General features: G+C 38.5%; 1 protein-coding gene across 4 annotated transcripts in view; it reads left to right on the forward strand.

Moving 5' to 3' along the window:
* Nucleotides 1–15241, forward strand: part of CDK6 (cyclin dependent kinase 6) — a 145528-nt gene that overhangs the window by 110047 nt on the left and 20240 nt on the right. For all 4 annotated transcript variants that reach the window (XR_014183343.1, XR_014183344.1, XM_082045631.1 and 1 more), the window contains exon 6: nucleotides 12493–12543. Coding sequence is in view for 2 of the 4 variants with exons in the window: in XM_082045631.1 (XP_081901757.1) it covers nucleotides 12493–12543 (51 nt within the window). In the remaining 2 variants the exon portion in view is untranslated. The remainder of the gene's footprint in view (nucleotides 1–12492; nucleotides 12544–15241) is intronic.

Raw genomic sequence — 15241 nt, forward strand, 5'->3', positions numbered from 1 at the left:
CTGGATGTCAGCATGTGACATGCCTGGCTGCCCTCTGAAGTGGCATGCTTCATTTTCAGTCTTTGAGGAAATGGCGGTCTGGCTATGCATGGTCAAACCATATGACTCCTTCCAGAAACTCATGTATAATGTGCTCTGCTTTGCCTTTATAGATGCACTGAACACACACCATCCAGAAGAAACTTTAAGACAATCTCTGATGCAATATTTCTTATTTTATTTAAATATTATCCATATTCATAACTTCTCTCTTAATGGATCCTAGTTTGTCAGTAATAAGTGCTTTTGCAATATAGACATTTGTCAAATAAGAATTTCATCCAAGGGGTTACTTAATTTCCACTCATTCATTCTACTGAGCTGGAATAAATTGGCATGAAGATTCAGTTACTATTGATTTTGACTGTGTCTGAATCAGTTACCCAAGGATAAATGACTCAGTCAGCTATATCATCCAGAATTTGACCAACTACAGTGAATTATCAGATCATTTTTATTAGATTATGTCCATGAAACAGGTTTTATTATTACATCGGTACAGCATACACACCGTTCTATACAATTAAATAATGTTTAAGTGCTCTTTATGTCCAAATAATTAGAGCGCAAGCTTTCAACATCTCAAGAAGTATAAGTAGCAAGAGATTTTTCAGTAATGCTCCTATCTGTAGCTGTTAAATTAAGCCTGTGTGGCACTGATGAATCATATTCTGTCGCTGTAAGAATGAAGATACTCAGTTACAACTAGATCTCACTCCAGAAGAGGATTCTGTTTTTTTCAGTTCTGAGCAAATCAGATTTTTTTGCAGAAATGACAGCCAACTCCATCTGGATCTCAGGCAACTCCTTGTAGTGGACATGAAGGTGGTAAACAACATGGTGATCTGGGGACCGTAAAGTTCAAGATGTGGGGTGGTCCAAGGAGTTACAGACACTGAGTACTTCAGACACTGAGAAAACATTCATTCTGCAAAGGCAGAGTTGTATGCTATTGCCATTAACATAATGTCAAAAGCCAATAGATTTGTTCCATGGACAACACAGAAGCAGGGCTATGGCTCAGTAATGGCAAAGCAGAGATAACAGTGTAAAAGTTGTCCTAAAATTAATTTGGGAAGCTTTGAAATACACAACTCTACAGCATAAAGTGTGTTAATGCTGCAGTTGCATAGAGGAGGGTGGCATCTGAGCAGTGTCATCACCTGGAAGTTCTTTTTTGTCTTTTCTCTTTAATATAAAAAATTAACTTACTCTTTTTTTTTGTCAGGATTCAAGTAGGGAAAATCAGATTTCATGTGAAATCACTAATAGCTGAACAGGATACATAATGAGAGAGGTCTCAGTAGATGAACTCCAATTACTATACACAGCCATGGGCCAGTGAATGTAAATTTTGCAGCTTCTCCAGCCTGACTAACAGAGTGTGTTGTGTGGGACAAAGTAGCACTTAGGACAAAATCATATCTAGTTTAAGTGGCCTTTGAAAACTATCAGTTTTCCTTGCATGGTTGCTATACATACTTTCTACCTTATATGCTTGTCTCAAGTTTTTCTGCGGGTGTTTATTAATTCACTGTAAGCTGGCACAGCTGCTATAAATTAAAGTATTTTTTTCAGACCATCCTTCTAATCCACTTTCATGTCTTTTGACACGCAGACTCAGCAGCTGGAGAAAAAGTTTGAAGTTGAAATTTCACCTCTGCTCACGTAACAGTTTAGTATTTAGTACTGAAATGTTTTCCCTGCCTTTCTTGTCTGAAGGGTTGTAATCCCCTTTCAGAGATTTTTTTTTTCTGACCAAGAGTGTTTTATTACAGCTGAAGGTGATGAGACATATTAGTTGCGGGGCAGGTGAGGCAGGGGGTGCAGTTCTGATGTTTCAGGATTATCTGATAATTTAGAGAGGTTTATGGCAACAGGTGCCATTAACACCCAATATGGGGACAACAGAAGGGATCATAGATCAAAACATTTACTCAATACCACACAGGAGCAGCTCAAGCTCAGTCAGAGAGAGAAAACCCGAGGATTCTCTCTCTTCGCTTATAATGTTCTCCCAGAGAAAAAAAAAATCCCTTTTTCTTATATTTTATTCCGTATTTAGAATTGTATGTTCTAGATTGTATAGAACATTTTGCATTATATTTTTACCTTCAAATATGGAAATTTTACATCTGTTGGAGCTCTCTTGGCTGAGTTTGTGCATGTGCAGCCTCTGTTGCCCCATTATCACTCTGTCACTGTAGTACTGCAGATGACAGAAAATATTTTGTCTTTCAGATTTTTTTTCTGATGCTTTTATAATTGGATATTTGCTTTCCTGCCTTACTCTTCCAAGCTATAGAACTTAAAAAGTTAGACAAGTAATTTGGTCAAATAGATTTACCATTTTACATGTAAATCATAATGATGAAACTGTAGCATCATTTATAACACTGTCCTTTATCATGTTTTTATGTTACATATTTAGAGTATAAGCTCTTTTATCTATAGAGTATACTTTAGTCTGTGAAGTTCCTTGCTCAGCATTATTGAGAAAGAAATAAAACCTTAGAAAACCTGGGAACATACACCTGGATGTTAATTTGCCAAGTATCTTTGGTCAGATTGAGTGAACCAGTATGTGTAGTATATGTCTTCCTTTTACATTAACTTGCTTCTCCTTTGCTATAGAAGAATCAGAAGCAGGTTAAGAGTTTCCTTCAAGCAATAATTATGTGTGCATAGACTTTCAGCTGATACAAGATTGACAACACGCATTTGTTTAAAAAGTTTGTTCCAAGAGAAGTCAACTTAAAGGCACAAAATCTTTCCGTTTAAAAGCATTACTGGGAAAGCAATCTGGTTGAAAATATATTTACTTTGTGGAACATGAATTGGATTTTAATTAGAAGGCCTCAGACTTGAAAATCTATTACATATCACTTTGATTAAAACCCGTTTCAGAATTAGAGGCACTGTCAGAGCAAAGTCCATTTTAAAAGTGTTTTTAGACCAGTAAATAAGGTCAATGTCAGCTGATGAGCTTTCTCAGAGTCATCTTGGTATTCTAAGAAAAGTTGTGGAGCTACAAAAAAAAATTCTGTATCTCTGAAAATGGTATTTTGAATAGATTTTTGCGATGAAATTTGATACAGGATAAAGGACTAGATACTTCATGTGGAAGATAACTTTTATTTCATTTGCATAAATGATAAAGACAAGGATCAGACTTAAACTATTGCTTACCCTGAAGGTATGTCCTTTGCTGTGATATAGGTGTTTTAAAACCACTTCTTTAAAATACAGCATCAAAGAGCAGATTCACACTCTGACTAAAATGTGTCGTTTTGGAGTGCTGTCTGCTAGATTTTTAAATGAGAAGTAAATTATGAGCTAAATGAAAGGAGAGGTGAAAAACAGCTCTGGCATGCTCTGGAAGGAGGATTTTAGATCTTTTCAAGGAAAATATGGGCAAACTTGTTCACAGGCACAAACACCCGGAGGTGAGGTTTTCCCTGAGCTCTGCACAGACACAGGTTGCCTGCGCACAGCGTCCTGCACACTGACCTGCACCATTGCTCATGTGAGTGAACTGGAGAGGGTACAGCCCTCTTGGCTCCTATCTATCTATCCACATAGGACAGCTTTTATCTAATCCATAGTTCAATTACTGCCTTCAAACCCTAAAACTGAATTGCACAGCAAGAACAAAGAAGCATGGCAGTTTTAGAGAGCAGAAGTTTAGAAAGGGGATGTGAAATAGATTCACTAGAGAGAAGAGAATAGAGAAAACTAAATCACTGATCACGGGAATAGCATGAGTGTATTGTATTTGTCATGCCACTGGTTAGTTCAGGATGCTATAAAAATGCAGAAGCCTGCAGTTCAGTAGTATAATCAAACTGCTGACTGACAAGGGAGATGTAATTTAACTGTGTGCGGTGATGGAGTGGGTGTTTAGCACACAAATGGTTAAATCATATTGCTGGTAGAACTGTCACAAGAAACAAGAGGAATGCTTCTCTTTCCACTCTGAGCCGAGACCATGCAGGTTTTTTTCCTCTTTCCAAGGTCAGTTGTGTGTGTATTTCCAGAACTTTCTTCAAATGTTGGGACAGTTTTCAAAATGCCACTGTAACATCATGCTCCCAGAGCTGAGATAATGACTCTTAAAGCCCTGGTGAAATAAACCTACAAATCTTCTGGAGAAGCAAATGTCCACAGATAACAGAACTGTGACGTGTGTGCTGAGGGAATAAGTGAAGGACATTCAACCTATCAAGGATTTCCATTTCAAAAAGTAGTATTGTATGATGAATGGTGAAACAGTTCTGCCCAGGAATCAATGAGATGTGTCCACATTAGAGCATATTCTGGTCAAAGATAATATCTGCGCTTACCTTAATTTTTTAGTTTTACGCATGTATATGTGTGTCCTTGTGTTGAAGCACCTTTTTTCTTGTAAGAGGTTGTGAAACCAGATCTCACTTGGCTTGGTCCTGCGGTCATTGATGTCCATGATGCTTCCTTTTCTGTCAGTGGTGGGGTATGAGGCCCATCATTCTGCTCCAAGGCCACCTGGGACCTTGAAACATGATGCTTACATGAAAAGTGTCAAGAAAATGTTAAGCATCTAGGAAAAGATCTTCCTTTGCCCAGTTCTTAAGGGAGCTTTGAAGAGGCTTATATTTTCTCTCATTTATGCTCTTTCTCTTGCTTTTTCCTGTATTTTTAATCAACAACTGAATCTGTACAGTAGGCTGGCCCTGCTTTGGCTGTAAAGCTGTGCACAGGGTATCTGGTTTCCATTTGACTAACATTTCCCTTAAAGTTAAGCACGCAAAGGGGACATGTACATGCATCTGCAAATTTCTTGTGATGGCTCCACTTTACAGCTCTGGCTCTTCCCAGGCAGCCAACTTGTGTGTTAAAAACCATCGGAAAGTCCAGCATCTCCATGTAATACAATCCTTTGCAGCAAAGCATTGCAAACTTGTAGTGATTAAAACCCACACTTGGAAACATTCATCTGATGAGCAATCTGAACCCCAAAGTGGATTGACAAAATGATGCCTGATAATTTTTAGTGTGTTCTCTCTCACTGTTAACATTCTTTTCTATTTTACCTTTTACCTTCTCTTGCACACTGTGGCCTGCAGCTTCCATCTACATTTCTAGCAGCTTTGGACCTGCATATGAACAGTCTCCTGGAAGCTCACTGCATCTTTCCCTTGCTGGCTTGTACCTACACAAAGCTCAGAAGCAACCTTGCTTTCTCAGTTCTGGCAGAAATCCCATGTGTTTCTTAGGAAATAGACTGTATGTGCATTTGGGGGTCAAAATGTTATCTTTCATTTTAGAATTCATTTACCTCATTTTAAATAGCAATCGGGAGCAAATTTAACGCACTAGAGCACTGGACGATTGCAGTAGTTTTTCAGAAACTGCCTGTTTTCCTTTATCTGTTTCTGTCTACTGGGTGACATGAGAAACTCCAGAGAAAATCATAATTATTGTAATTATTTTGGTTCGTTAGGTCTGATTCTAAGAGTGGTTTAATACTGACACAGTCCCAATGATCTTAGAGATGTTATTTATGATTGTGGTACTATCCTACTTGAAGAATGATAGATTTTGAGTAAAAAAAAATTGAGCTGTTTAAAATGGGAAACTCAAGATGGCTGATCTGTTTTCTGTCAGATTTTTGCCGAAGAGTATTTCCTTAGTTGTAATGTTTAGCTATGTAATCTTTCTTCTTTTACTTAGGAGAAGTTTCTTAAAACTTTTGAGCAGTTTGTGATCAAGTGTAATAAGCTGTACATGAAGTAACTTCTTCCTATGCTGGGTCTGGCACCCACCCACACAAAGATATTATTAAAGGGAAAGGAGAGGGAGAAGTATGAAAAATGTTATGTTTAAAATGAGAACTCTGAATTGCACAACAGCTGAGGCAAGTCACTTGTGACTGGAAGTGGGTAACTGTCCAGAGCATGCAATGTTGTCAGCTGTGGCCTGTTTTCTGAGTAGTTTTATACTGTATCATATTCATTTTACCTATTAGAGATGCCAATGGCCTTCGTATTTAAACAGTGAAACTTTTTTTTTCCTCTTATCTTGCTTTAGTTTCTCTTTTCATGCCTGCAGAACAGACCTGTTCAGGGGATCTCTCAAAGAGAAGTAGTGGTGGGAACAAGAGTGAGAAATCAGCTCAGAAATAATCCCTCTGAATAAAGGTTTCCACAGAGTCCAGATCATGTTCTTTCTAGTAATCTCCTAATTCTAATTCTCCTAGGTCTCATTTGTTTTTAATTCTCAAAATGAGAATATTTTCTTCATAACAAGTGACTAAGAATCTGACAAAATTATTTGCCAGCTATTCACATTTTGTAATATATAAAAAAAAAATAAAATAAACCAAACCAAACACCATTTAAATATATCTCTGAGTCACAGACTATGTAGCTTGGCAAGTTTCCTATGGCACAATGCAGGATTCCTTGGCGAACATTTCTTGGCTTTAGCTTTTTTAGTTTCTTCACTATCACCTTGTAGCTCGTATACACACAGACATAGAAACGCCTAGACTTCACTACTACAACCTTACCGACTTCAAAAATTCCTTGTACCACTTCCATGAACTGCTGCTATATTCTGTCCCTGTACATTTTTCTCTCAACTATGTCAAATTATCATGGACTTTCAACACCTCTCCCATCTTGTGTAATGCCTTCAAAGCAGCAGCTACCTGTTCTGAAACTGCTGCTCTTCTTCCCAATACTTCTCCTTGCCATCTCTTCAGCCAGACTGTCTAAGCCATACTTGCCCACAAAGCAAGTTGTACCTTTCCCACCTATGATGCTCTGTTCCATTTAGGGAGTATTTGTATGACTTCCCTGAGTACATGTGGATTGCCAACATACAGACTTTTCACTGACAATGTTATGTATATATTCAAGTCAGTAATCAAGGGATTATCCTTACTGTTTTTCCATGACAATAAGGAAGGGGATGGGATTTCCAACTGCTGTTGTCACCACGCTGAGCAAATGGACCAGCAGAAAGAATCCAGAGAGTTATTTTGGAAAGTTTTTTTACATAATTGGAAAGATACAAGGCTTGTGTAGCATTGGAGGCAATTGTATTCACAACTCTCGAATTGTCATGATAGCTCCATAATATGTTTTGGTTTGACAGATAATTTGTTGACTTTTTTTCCCTCTTCAGTGCTGTTTTTCTTTACATAACCTTTCTGCCATGTATCCATTTTACCTGTAGTTTAATAACCCAGCGTCAGAAATAGAAATATAATTTCCAATCAGAATGTCACTAATTGGTTCAAAATGTCAGCTGCTATCAAGAAACTGCAAGAATCTTTTCTTGTGCCTCAGTGCATGTGGTTTTATTAGACTATTTTCCTTGTGTCTGCACTGCAGCATAGCCTAGAGCAGTGCTTATCAATATCTTGAATTCCAGTTTTTATGAAAATTCTAAGTTTTATTGTGAAAAGTTACAGATCCTCTTTGCTTTGTAGACCAAAGGCTGAAAGTAATGTCTAGAAGTAATGTAGCCAAATTACAGTTAAACCTCATTTATCTCTTGAGTGTCATTGCATTGTCATTGTATACAATACTTTTAGAGTTGCTTTGGCATGTCTGTGGAGTTGCACCAGGGAAATTTTTTTCATGGAGACTTGCTCAGGAAATGTTTATATCTCAGATTTTACTGAGTAGCACAGACATGAAACACGGTGTCTGTAAAAGAAGGTACTCAACCTTTCAGACACCCGTGTCCAGTTCAGATAGATAAGACTATTCGGTGAAGGTGAAACTCAGCATGAAACAACAACACGAGCTCCTTTGGACAGGAAGAAAAAGCCTAAAGTTGATGAATGGTGAAATCTGATGTTCAGCTATGTATGAGCATGAGAGCCTTTTGGCCAGAAGATTAATGGTGCAAGTCCTTCTAAATTATAAGCAGATGGTAACTTTTTCAGCGTTCGTGAGGTTTGACATTGCAAACATTGCAACCTTATGTTATGATCTGTATTTTTATTTCTGCATTATTGTAGAATCACAGAATGGCTGAGGTTGGAAGGGATCTCTGGAGGTCATCTAGTCCAACCCCCTGCTCAAGCAGGGCCACCTAGAACGGGTTGTTCAGGACCATGTTCAGATGGCTTTTGAATATCTCCAAGGTGGGAGACTCCACAGCCTCTTTGGGCAACTTGTGCTAGTGCTCTGTCACCCTCAAAGTTAAAAAAAAAAAAAAGTTTCCTTGTGTTCAGAGGGAACTTCCTATGCATCTATTTGTGCCCATTGCCCTTGCCATTGGGCACCAGTGAAAAGAGTCTGGCTCCATCTTCTTTGCACTCTCCCTTCAGATATTTATATAAATTAATAAGATCCACCAGACCTCTCCTCTCCTCTCCTCTCCTCTCCTCTCCTCTCCTCTCCTCTCCTCTCCTCTCCTCTCCTCTCCTCTCCTCTCCTCTCCTCTCCTCTCCTCTCCTCTCCTCTCCTCTCCTCTCCTCTCCTCCCCTCCCCTCCCCTCCCCTCCCCTCCCTTCCCCTCCCCTCCCCTCCCCTCCCCTTCTCTTTTCTCTCTCTTCTTCTCCTCTTCTCTTCCCAGCTCTCTCAGCCTTCCCCTCCAGTGTTGAGTGGAGGGGAAGGATCACCTCCCTCAACCTGCTGGAAACTCTGTTCCTCAAGCAGCCCAGGAGTTTTGTATGTCTTTGTGTTTGACTGCCATATAGAAAGGTAGATAGATTTATCCTGTGAAAATAGTCACAGTGCAGACTCATAGCTAATATTCATTTAATTGTGCAGCTGCACATTTTGTACCTCAGGAACTAAGGTACATGCTTATTGCTGCAGTAGGAGTTTATTTTAGCAGGACAGGGTAGTAATATGGTGTCTCCATCTCATCTTCATATTTGTAAGCTGAGGGCATTCTGGTCCTATATTAGATGTGAAAGGGTTGTTCCTCCATTCAGTGGGCACCATTCCAGAGGCAGTAGATAAAGATCTAGCTCTGAGGCCTGGAGAAGGAGTGATCAAATAAGATAGACACCTCTGGATTCCCTGTAACATTTCCCTCCTCCCCTCTCCCTAAAAAATCAGGGAAGCAACAAACAACAAAAGTAGGACATATGGGGTGCACAACAACATCTGAGACTTCTTGAGCAAAAGGGAAACTAAATGTCTTAGGTGCACTGTAATTCTCTGTGTTCCACCTTCTTTCCTACTCAAGTATACATTTTGTAACAGCAATGGTGTTGGAGCCTTCAGAGCATGGATTTTGTAGTAAGCAAAGTCAGGGAAGGTTGAGAGGATCAAGGAACCACACAAAAGCCAAGCGTATCCCCATAGATAGCCCTTTCGTCTGTTGGAATATCCCTCTTTCCTGACACACCCATACACACAGATTTTAGGAGTTCTTTGAAGCCAGAGGACAGACTCTGATCTTCTGCCACAGGAGACAAATCCAGCTCCATGCCTTTCCTGAGGAAAAAGGAAGTTATTCTACAAAATCAGACTCACAGTTTAACCAGTCCTACACAGATTATCATCATAGAGAGGAGAGCAAATCCCCAAGTAAGGACTTCTGGATTCAGCTCAGGGAGCTCTGGATAAACCTCAGGGAGTGAATGGGTGAATGAGTCAAGTGCAAGATACCAAGAACAAAGGTGAAATGTTATGATTCTATGGCTCCTGAGTATGCTCCCACTTCAGTGGTACTTGGAGAACCGATGTCCATGTTTATGAATAGAATGTAAAAAACAATTGTCTTGAGGTGAAGGTTTTTTGGGACTTGCAGCCCTGCCAAGTAATGAGTGCCAAAATGTGAGATGAGATCCTTGTATGGCTGTGGATCTACTTCCCCAGTCATCTGTCCAATATTCCAATTGAACCTCCAGCAAAAACTCATGAGGCAAATTTCATTACATTAGCAGTTTCTAGCCTGGAGTTGGCATTCTGTTGTAGTCATGATGGTGGGATGGATAGGAGGCTGAAAGATGAATTAATAACACTTCATTTTGATGAAATATCAAAGTATGTTGGAAGGTCACCTTGTGTTGTATAATTATATATTCAAAAGAATTTAAATTCTTGCTTCAGCCCTTAATGAATCTGAGACAGCAGCAGCGATGGGAAAAACCTCCCTTAAAAATCCCGAGAGTCATACTTGTTTTGGCATGATAATGCCTAAGGTGATATGTGAACAAGGCTGACTTTGCCAGACTTTCACATTAACGCAAGGTTCAGCATACATTTTAAAACGTTAAATCAGCCTCCCATCTGCATAGATAGGATTATTTAATTGTGTAGATTTTGTTAGCTTAAAGGGTCCAAATATTCTATGCTGGAGCCAAAATTAAATAAACGTAAGAAGTAACTGTATGTTAATAATTTTAAGAAGTCATTCAAAAAAATGTTTAAGGTTGTCATATTATCTGAGTTTGGAAGATATGGAGTGTGTCTGCTGCCACAAACAATAGTAGGCTGGCAGGTCCTAACCATTTTGAAAATCAGGCTCAAAATTTACAGCAGAAGTCGATGCTCCTGGCTGAGTGGAGTTAAGTATTGATTTTTTGTAGAAGTTGGTATTGCTGGATACCTTAAAGCCTAAAAAAAACACAGAAACCAATGAGTTGAAACAGTCTTGTCAAAGAAGCTGCAGTTAGTAAATATCTAGGAAGTAGACCACACCATTATTTATGTTTTATTGAGTCAAAATAAATAAAGCCCTTTATGGATAAGTAGCAGGCCACCACATTTTACCCCATCTGTTTCAAGATGCTGTCATATGGTTTCAAATCAGAGTTGATGAAGTTGTTCTCTCTATGTCCCTGCACAAAGCAGTTTGCAGTGTGAGTTGATATGACATGACCTGAATGGCAGCAAAGATGAAGGAGGTGAAATACAGTGTTTAGTTCTTCAGAGATAGTTAGCATGCCTTCTTGTTATTGCTCTGCTCCTTTTCTTGGTGGCACAGATTTCTACAGAGATTATTATGTCTAACTGCTCTGGGTCGATGTGCTGTATTTGGTGTGGACCTGCAAGACAGGGAGTGACATGGAGCTCTACGGCTATGTGAGAGTGTCAAGATGTAAAGCACCGTTTTTCAGAATTAACTTATGGTTAGTAAAAGGACACCCAGATCCCAAACCTGCTCCTACATATGGGCAATGAGAGCAGAAGGACCTCCTTGAGTCCTCCTTGTTCTCCCAGTATAGATGGGAGAGGCCTTCTTTGAAGAGCAACAGTGAAGTCTTTGGCTATCACTGTGGTTAAGGACCTCTGTCAGACCAAAGAAAAGAGTATGCAGAAAGAGGCAGGAGAAATTATATTTCTCCATAACCAAAGGCTGCCAGTGAAAACATGGGAACATGCGTTGTTTGTCAAGTCACCAGGTCTCAGTTGAACAATTTTGAAAACGGTAACCTAAGTTCACAGCGTGCAGTGTACTCCAATAGCTGTGCTCCAGAAGAGAGGGGCAGCCTGGCTATCAGCTGACGCAAGTTAGTATCACAGTTTGCAGTGTGCTTGAATTGCATTTCTTGGAGTAATCTACCATTTGTTGAACAAAAATGGTATGCAACATCTGGGCCCTGATCTTCACAGATGCCCCCCATTCTAGGCTGGATCCTTATTCGTCCATCAGTGATCTACTGGAACCTCTTGGAGGTTTAAACATAAATTGCACTGTTGATTACTCCTTACCGAATTCAACACAAAGATGGCAATAGAGCCATACAGATCTGAATTTTATATTTTACTTAGGCACTCTGGGGTGATAGTATTTTATAAATGAAGAGTGAAAATATTTTAAATTGCACTTTGAAAAGAAAAAGTGTGTACCACTCTCTGAAAGTATTTTTAGTCACTGTTTCTTCTGAAACCCTTTGGACATTCAGCCTATTAATTCATTTCTTTCCTGAACATATCTTTATTTATGCAGCAGAAGTATTCCTCTCCTTCAAGGTAAATTCTGTACCGTTTCACACCCCATTCTTTACAGACCTTCATAAATCCATTATCATTTATTTGACCCCTTAAACTTAGGAGCACATTTCCAATATACAAGAAATTTAATTTTCAATCCATAATAAGTATTTTCTCATTTTATTATGTTTTAATGGATTGCATGAGACTCACTCAATTTTTATCTCTCTAAACAGTTATTTAAGTATGTTCTTTATAGTGAAAACTATTTTGTTAATGATATAATTTGTATAATAATATTAGTTGAGATAGAGAAGGTTATTTCATTCAAGAATGCAGTTAAATTTTCAAAAGTAGTATATGCAAAAATATGTCTCATCTGTCCCCTTTTTTGTCAGTTTTAGTAGAAACTTGACTCACAGACTGGATAAAATGTGGAGGCAGAAGAAGTGGGGTCTCAAAAAAAAATAACGTTTTCACTCTGTGTTGGCAGCTCTCAATGACAAATATAAATTCACAATAATTAAAGCAAGTCACATCCTAAAAATATTTCTTTATTCTTTCAGACCACTCTTCCGTGGAAATTCAGATGTTGATCAGCTAGGAAAAATCTTTGAGTAAGTAATAACTAGTTGCATTATGTCAATATCTGTTTAACATTTAAATACTGTGAGGTTTCTTTGCCATGTTTTTTATGCAATAATGTGACTAGAACAAAGTATTCCTAGAACATATTTCCTATTGCTACTGTATGCAACATGATATTTCCGTGTATTCTGTGTCAGAGTGGGAGGAGGAAGCAACATGGAATATAGTTCTGCAGAACTAACAGCCATCATCAGGAAGTTACGAGAGGCTTCTGTTTTGGGCTTTTTAAATCTCTTAAACATATTGTGCATTTACCATTCACACATATTCCTAAACAGTTAGATCCAAAACATTCTCTTCACATAAAAAAATGCAGAGTTTTCCTTTTTCAGTAATTTCTTTGTGTATTTCAGAAAACAACATTAGAATACTTTAAAATTGTTATTAAACTGTAATCTCTAAGATTATCACCAGCAGCTTCTTCGCAGAAAATACTTCTGTACATAAGAAAACATTATAGCTTTTAAAATATACTGTGTAGCCTGGTAAAATGATTAACAGTCCATATTTTGGTTGGGAAGGTAACTGTGGGAACAGAAGAAATATCAGTGTTTTAACATGTGCTTTGTCAGCGAATAACTAATTGGCTTTATTTTATAACCATTTTACAATTCTAGGAGTTTGTGTTTTGTTTCTTCAAATATACGAGATACGTTGAGGATATGGGGAGGCTCAAAACTCCCTGAAGTAGAATAGTTCTCTTCTGAAATAAGTTCTTAGTTTAAAAAAAAAAAAAAAAAAAGAGGCAGAAAATTAAGTTATTGATATTGCCAATATGGTAATTAAGTAGGATTATATCACTTTTTCTTGTAAAAGCTCTTCAGAGCAAGGAATGTTTCCGAATTTATAAGAACCATGTAAAATTAAGATCTGATGCACGTACCATGTAATTAGGCAATCAAAGCCACGTAGGGCTCGTCCCACTCCAGACAGTAAATGCCCATTTGCCCCTGCACCACTGTCTTCCCTTTTCAAACAGAGTGGCTGCAGGGATCCAGGGATCTGGATGAAATAAGAAATAGATAGACAAAGAGAGAGAGAGAGCAAGGCTGAAATATGAGGTATATCTTGAAGGTATTCCAAAGAGAAGATAGTAAAATTTCTAGGGAGAAGAGCTTAAACAGAACAAATAATGACTTTCTCTGTTCAACCATTTTTCAAGTTCTGAAATCATAACAGATCTGTTTCTAAGCATTTTCATTATTTAATACGAGGTTCCTAAATTGCAGGTCTTGATTTCACACAGTTGACTTCCCTTTCCTGCATACCATACCAGTGTATGTGACTCACTTGCGTGGTTAATTTGTCATGCGCTGAATAGCTCTTCCTGCCCAATCCAGAAAATCAGTCCTTAAAGTTTACTTTTTCTTCTTCTGCCAAAGCTACTCCTTTAGTACTACAATATTCTGCTTTATTAAATGAAGGCAGTTTTGATATATAGGAAATATTTTGTAATTGAAGAAGACGTAGCTGTGATTTTTTTTTTTAAGGATTTTGATTCATTTATGACACTTAAAGGGAAAAATCAAAATGAACTGGGCTAGGATTAAATGCATGGCTGGTAGCGGCAACCTCCGATGGGGATATTTCCATCCCTAGAGGCTGAGATTACCTGTGCAGAAAAGAATTCATTACGAAGAGAAAATGCCGTGCTAATTTTAGAAGAAATTCCTTATTATACATCAACTTAAAGAGAAAGTTTAGTTTTGCTTCTTTTGTGCCATTCTCCTTAAATAGTTCAAAAGTTTATTTCTTGGGTTCCGTGGGGGGTTATGCTAAATAGTGTTTATTTTGTGTTTTCACAGCTGGACAACCCCCTACAGTTAGGCATAGCTCTTCTTGTAGGAGGATTGATTCTTTCTACAGTAGTGACTCATTCTCCAGACTAATTTGGACAGAAAGTACTTTCAGGATATTCGTTCAATCTGGAGTGATGCATTCTTTCAGATAATGGGGCTGTGGTCTACCTTTGCTTTACATGTGCCTTCTGATTTGCGTCAGGTAAAATTCCACCATGTTTGAGGGTAAATCCCTGAGAGGTGGCCCAAAACAATTTCCTGCTTTTCCAGGACAACATCAGCATGTGGGATATCCTCATAGATTTCAGGCTAAACACTGCAACAGTTTGAGCAGACTTGTCTCCCATTGTGATCGATGGGAGTGGGAAGTACTCGGCGTTTCTCAAGACCAGGCCTGAACCTTTGGCAGGAGGTGAAACTCATCCAAGATACTCCCAAACTTAGTCACTGAAATGGTAGTGCTACCAGACCAGAGTGAGGGCATCTCCTCAGACATTCAATATTAAGAGTTCTGAGTACTACGTGAGTGTGTAACTAAAAATATCTCACCTTTCCACTCTTGCAAGGTCTTGTCCACCCTACCTGCCTGACAGGCTGCCTCCTTTTTTCTTTTGTTAGCTTTACCTGTGCCTGTGCTTATTCTGCCTTTTTCATGCTCTCTCACACAAAAGTTAAAAAAAAATGGGACTAACCAAACACATTTGAATGGCAGGTTAAACTTTGTTGTTATTTAAAATACGTAACTCCCACATCTTCCTACAGTGCTGTTTGTATTATATGTAATACAGGTCCAGATCCTCAAACAGCTAATCACATGGTTTTAACCACTGTAGTCAAGGGAGTTGCCTCATAGCCCCACCATACCTGT

The sequence above is a fragment of the Streptopelia decaocto genome (genome assembly GCF_964273445.1).
Source record: "Streptopelia decaocto genome assembly, chromosome: 2".
Classification (NCBI taxonomy): domain Eukaryota; kingdom Metazoa; phylum Chordata; class Aves; order Columbiformes; family Columbidae; genus Streptopelia; species Streptopelia decaocto.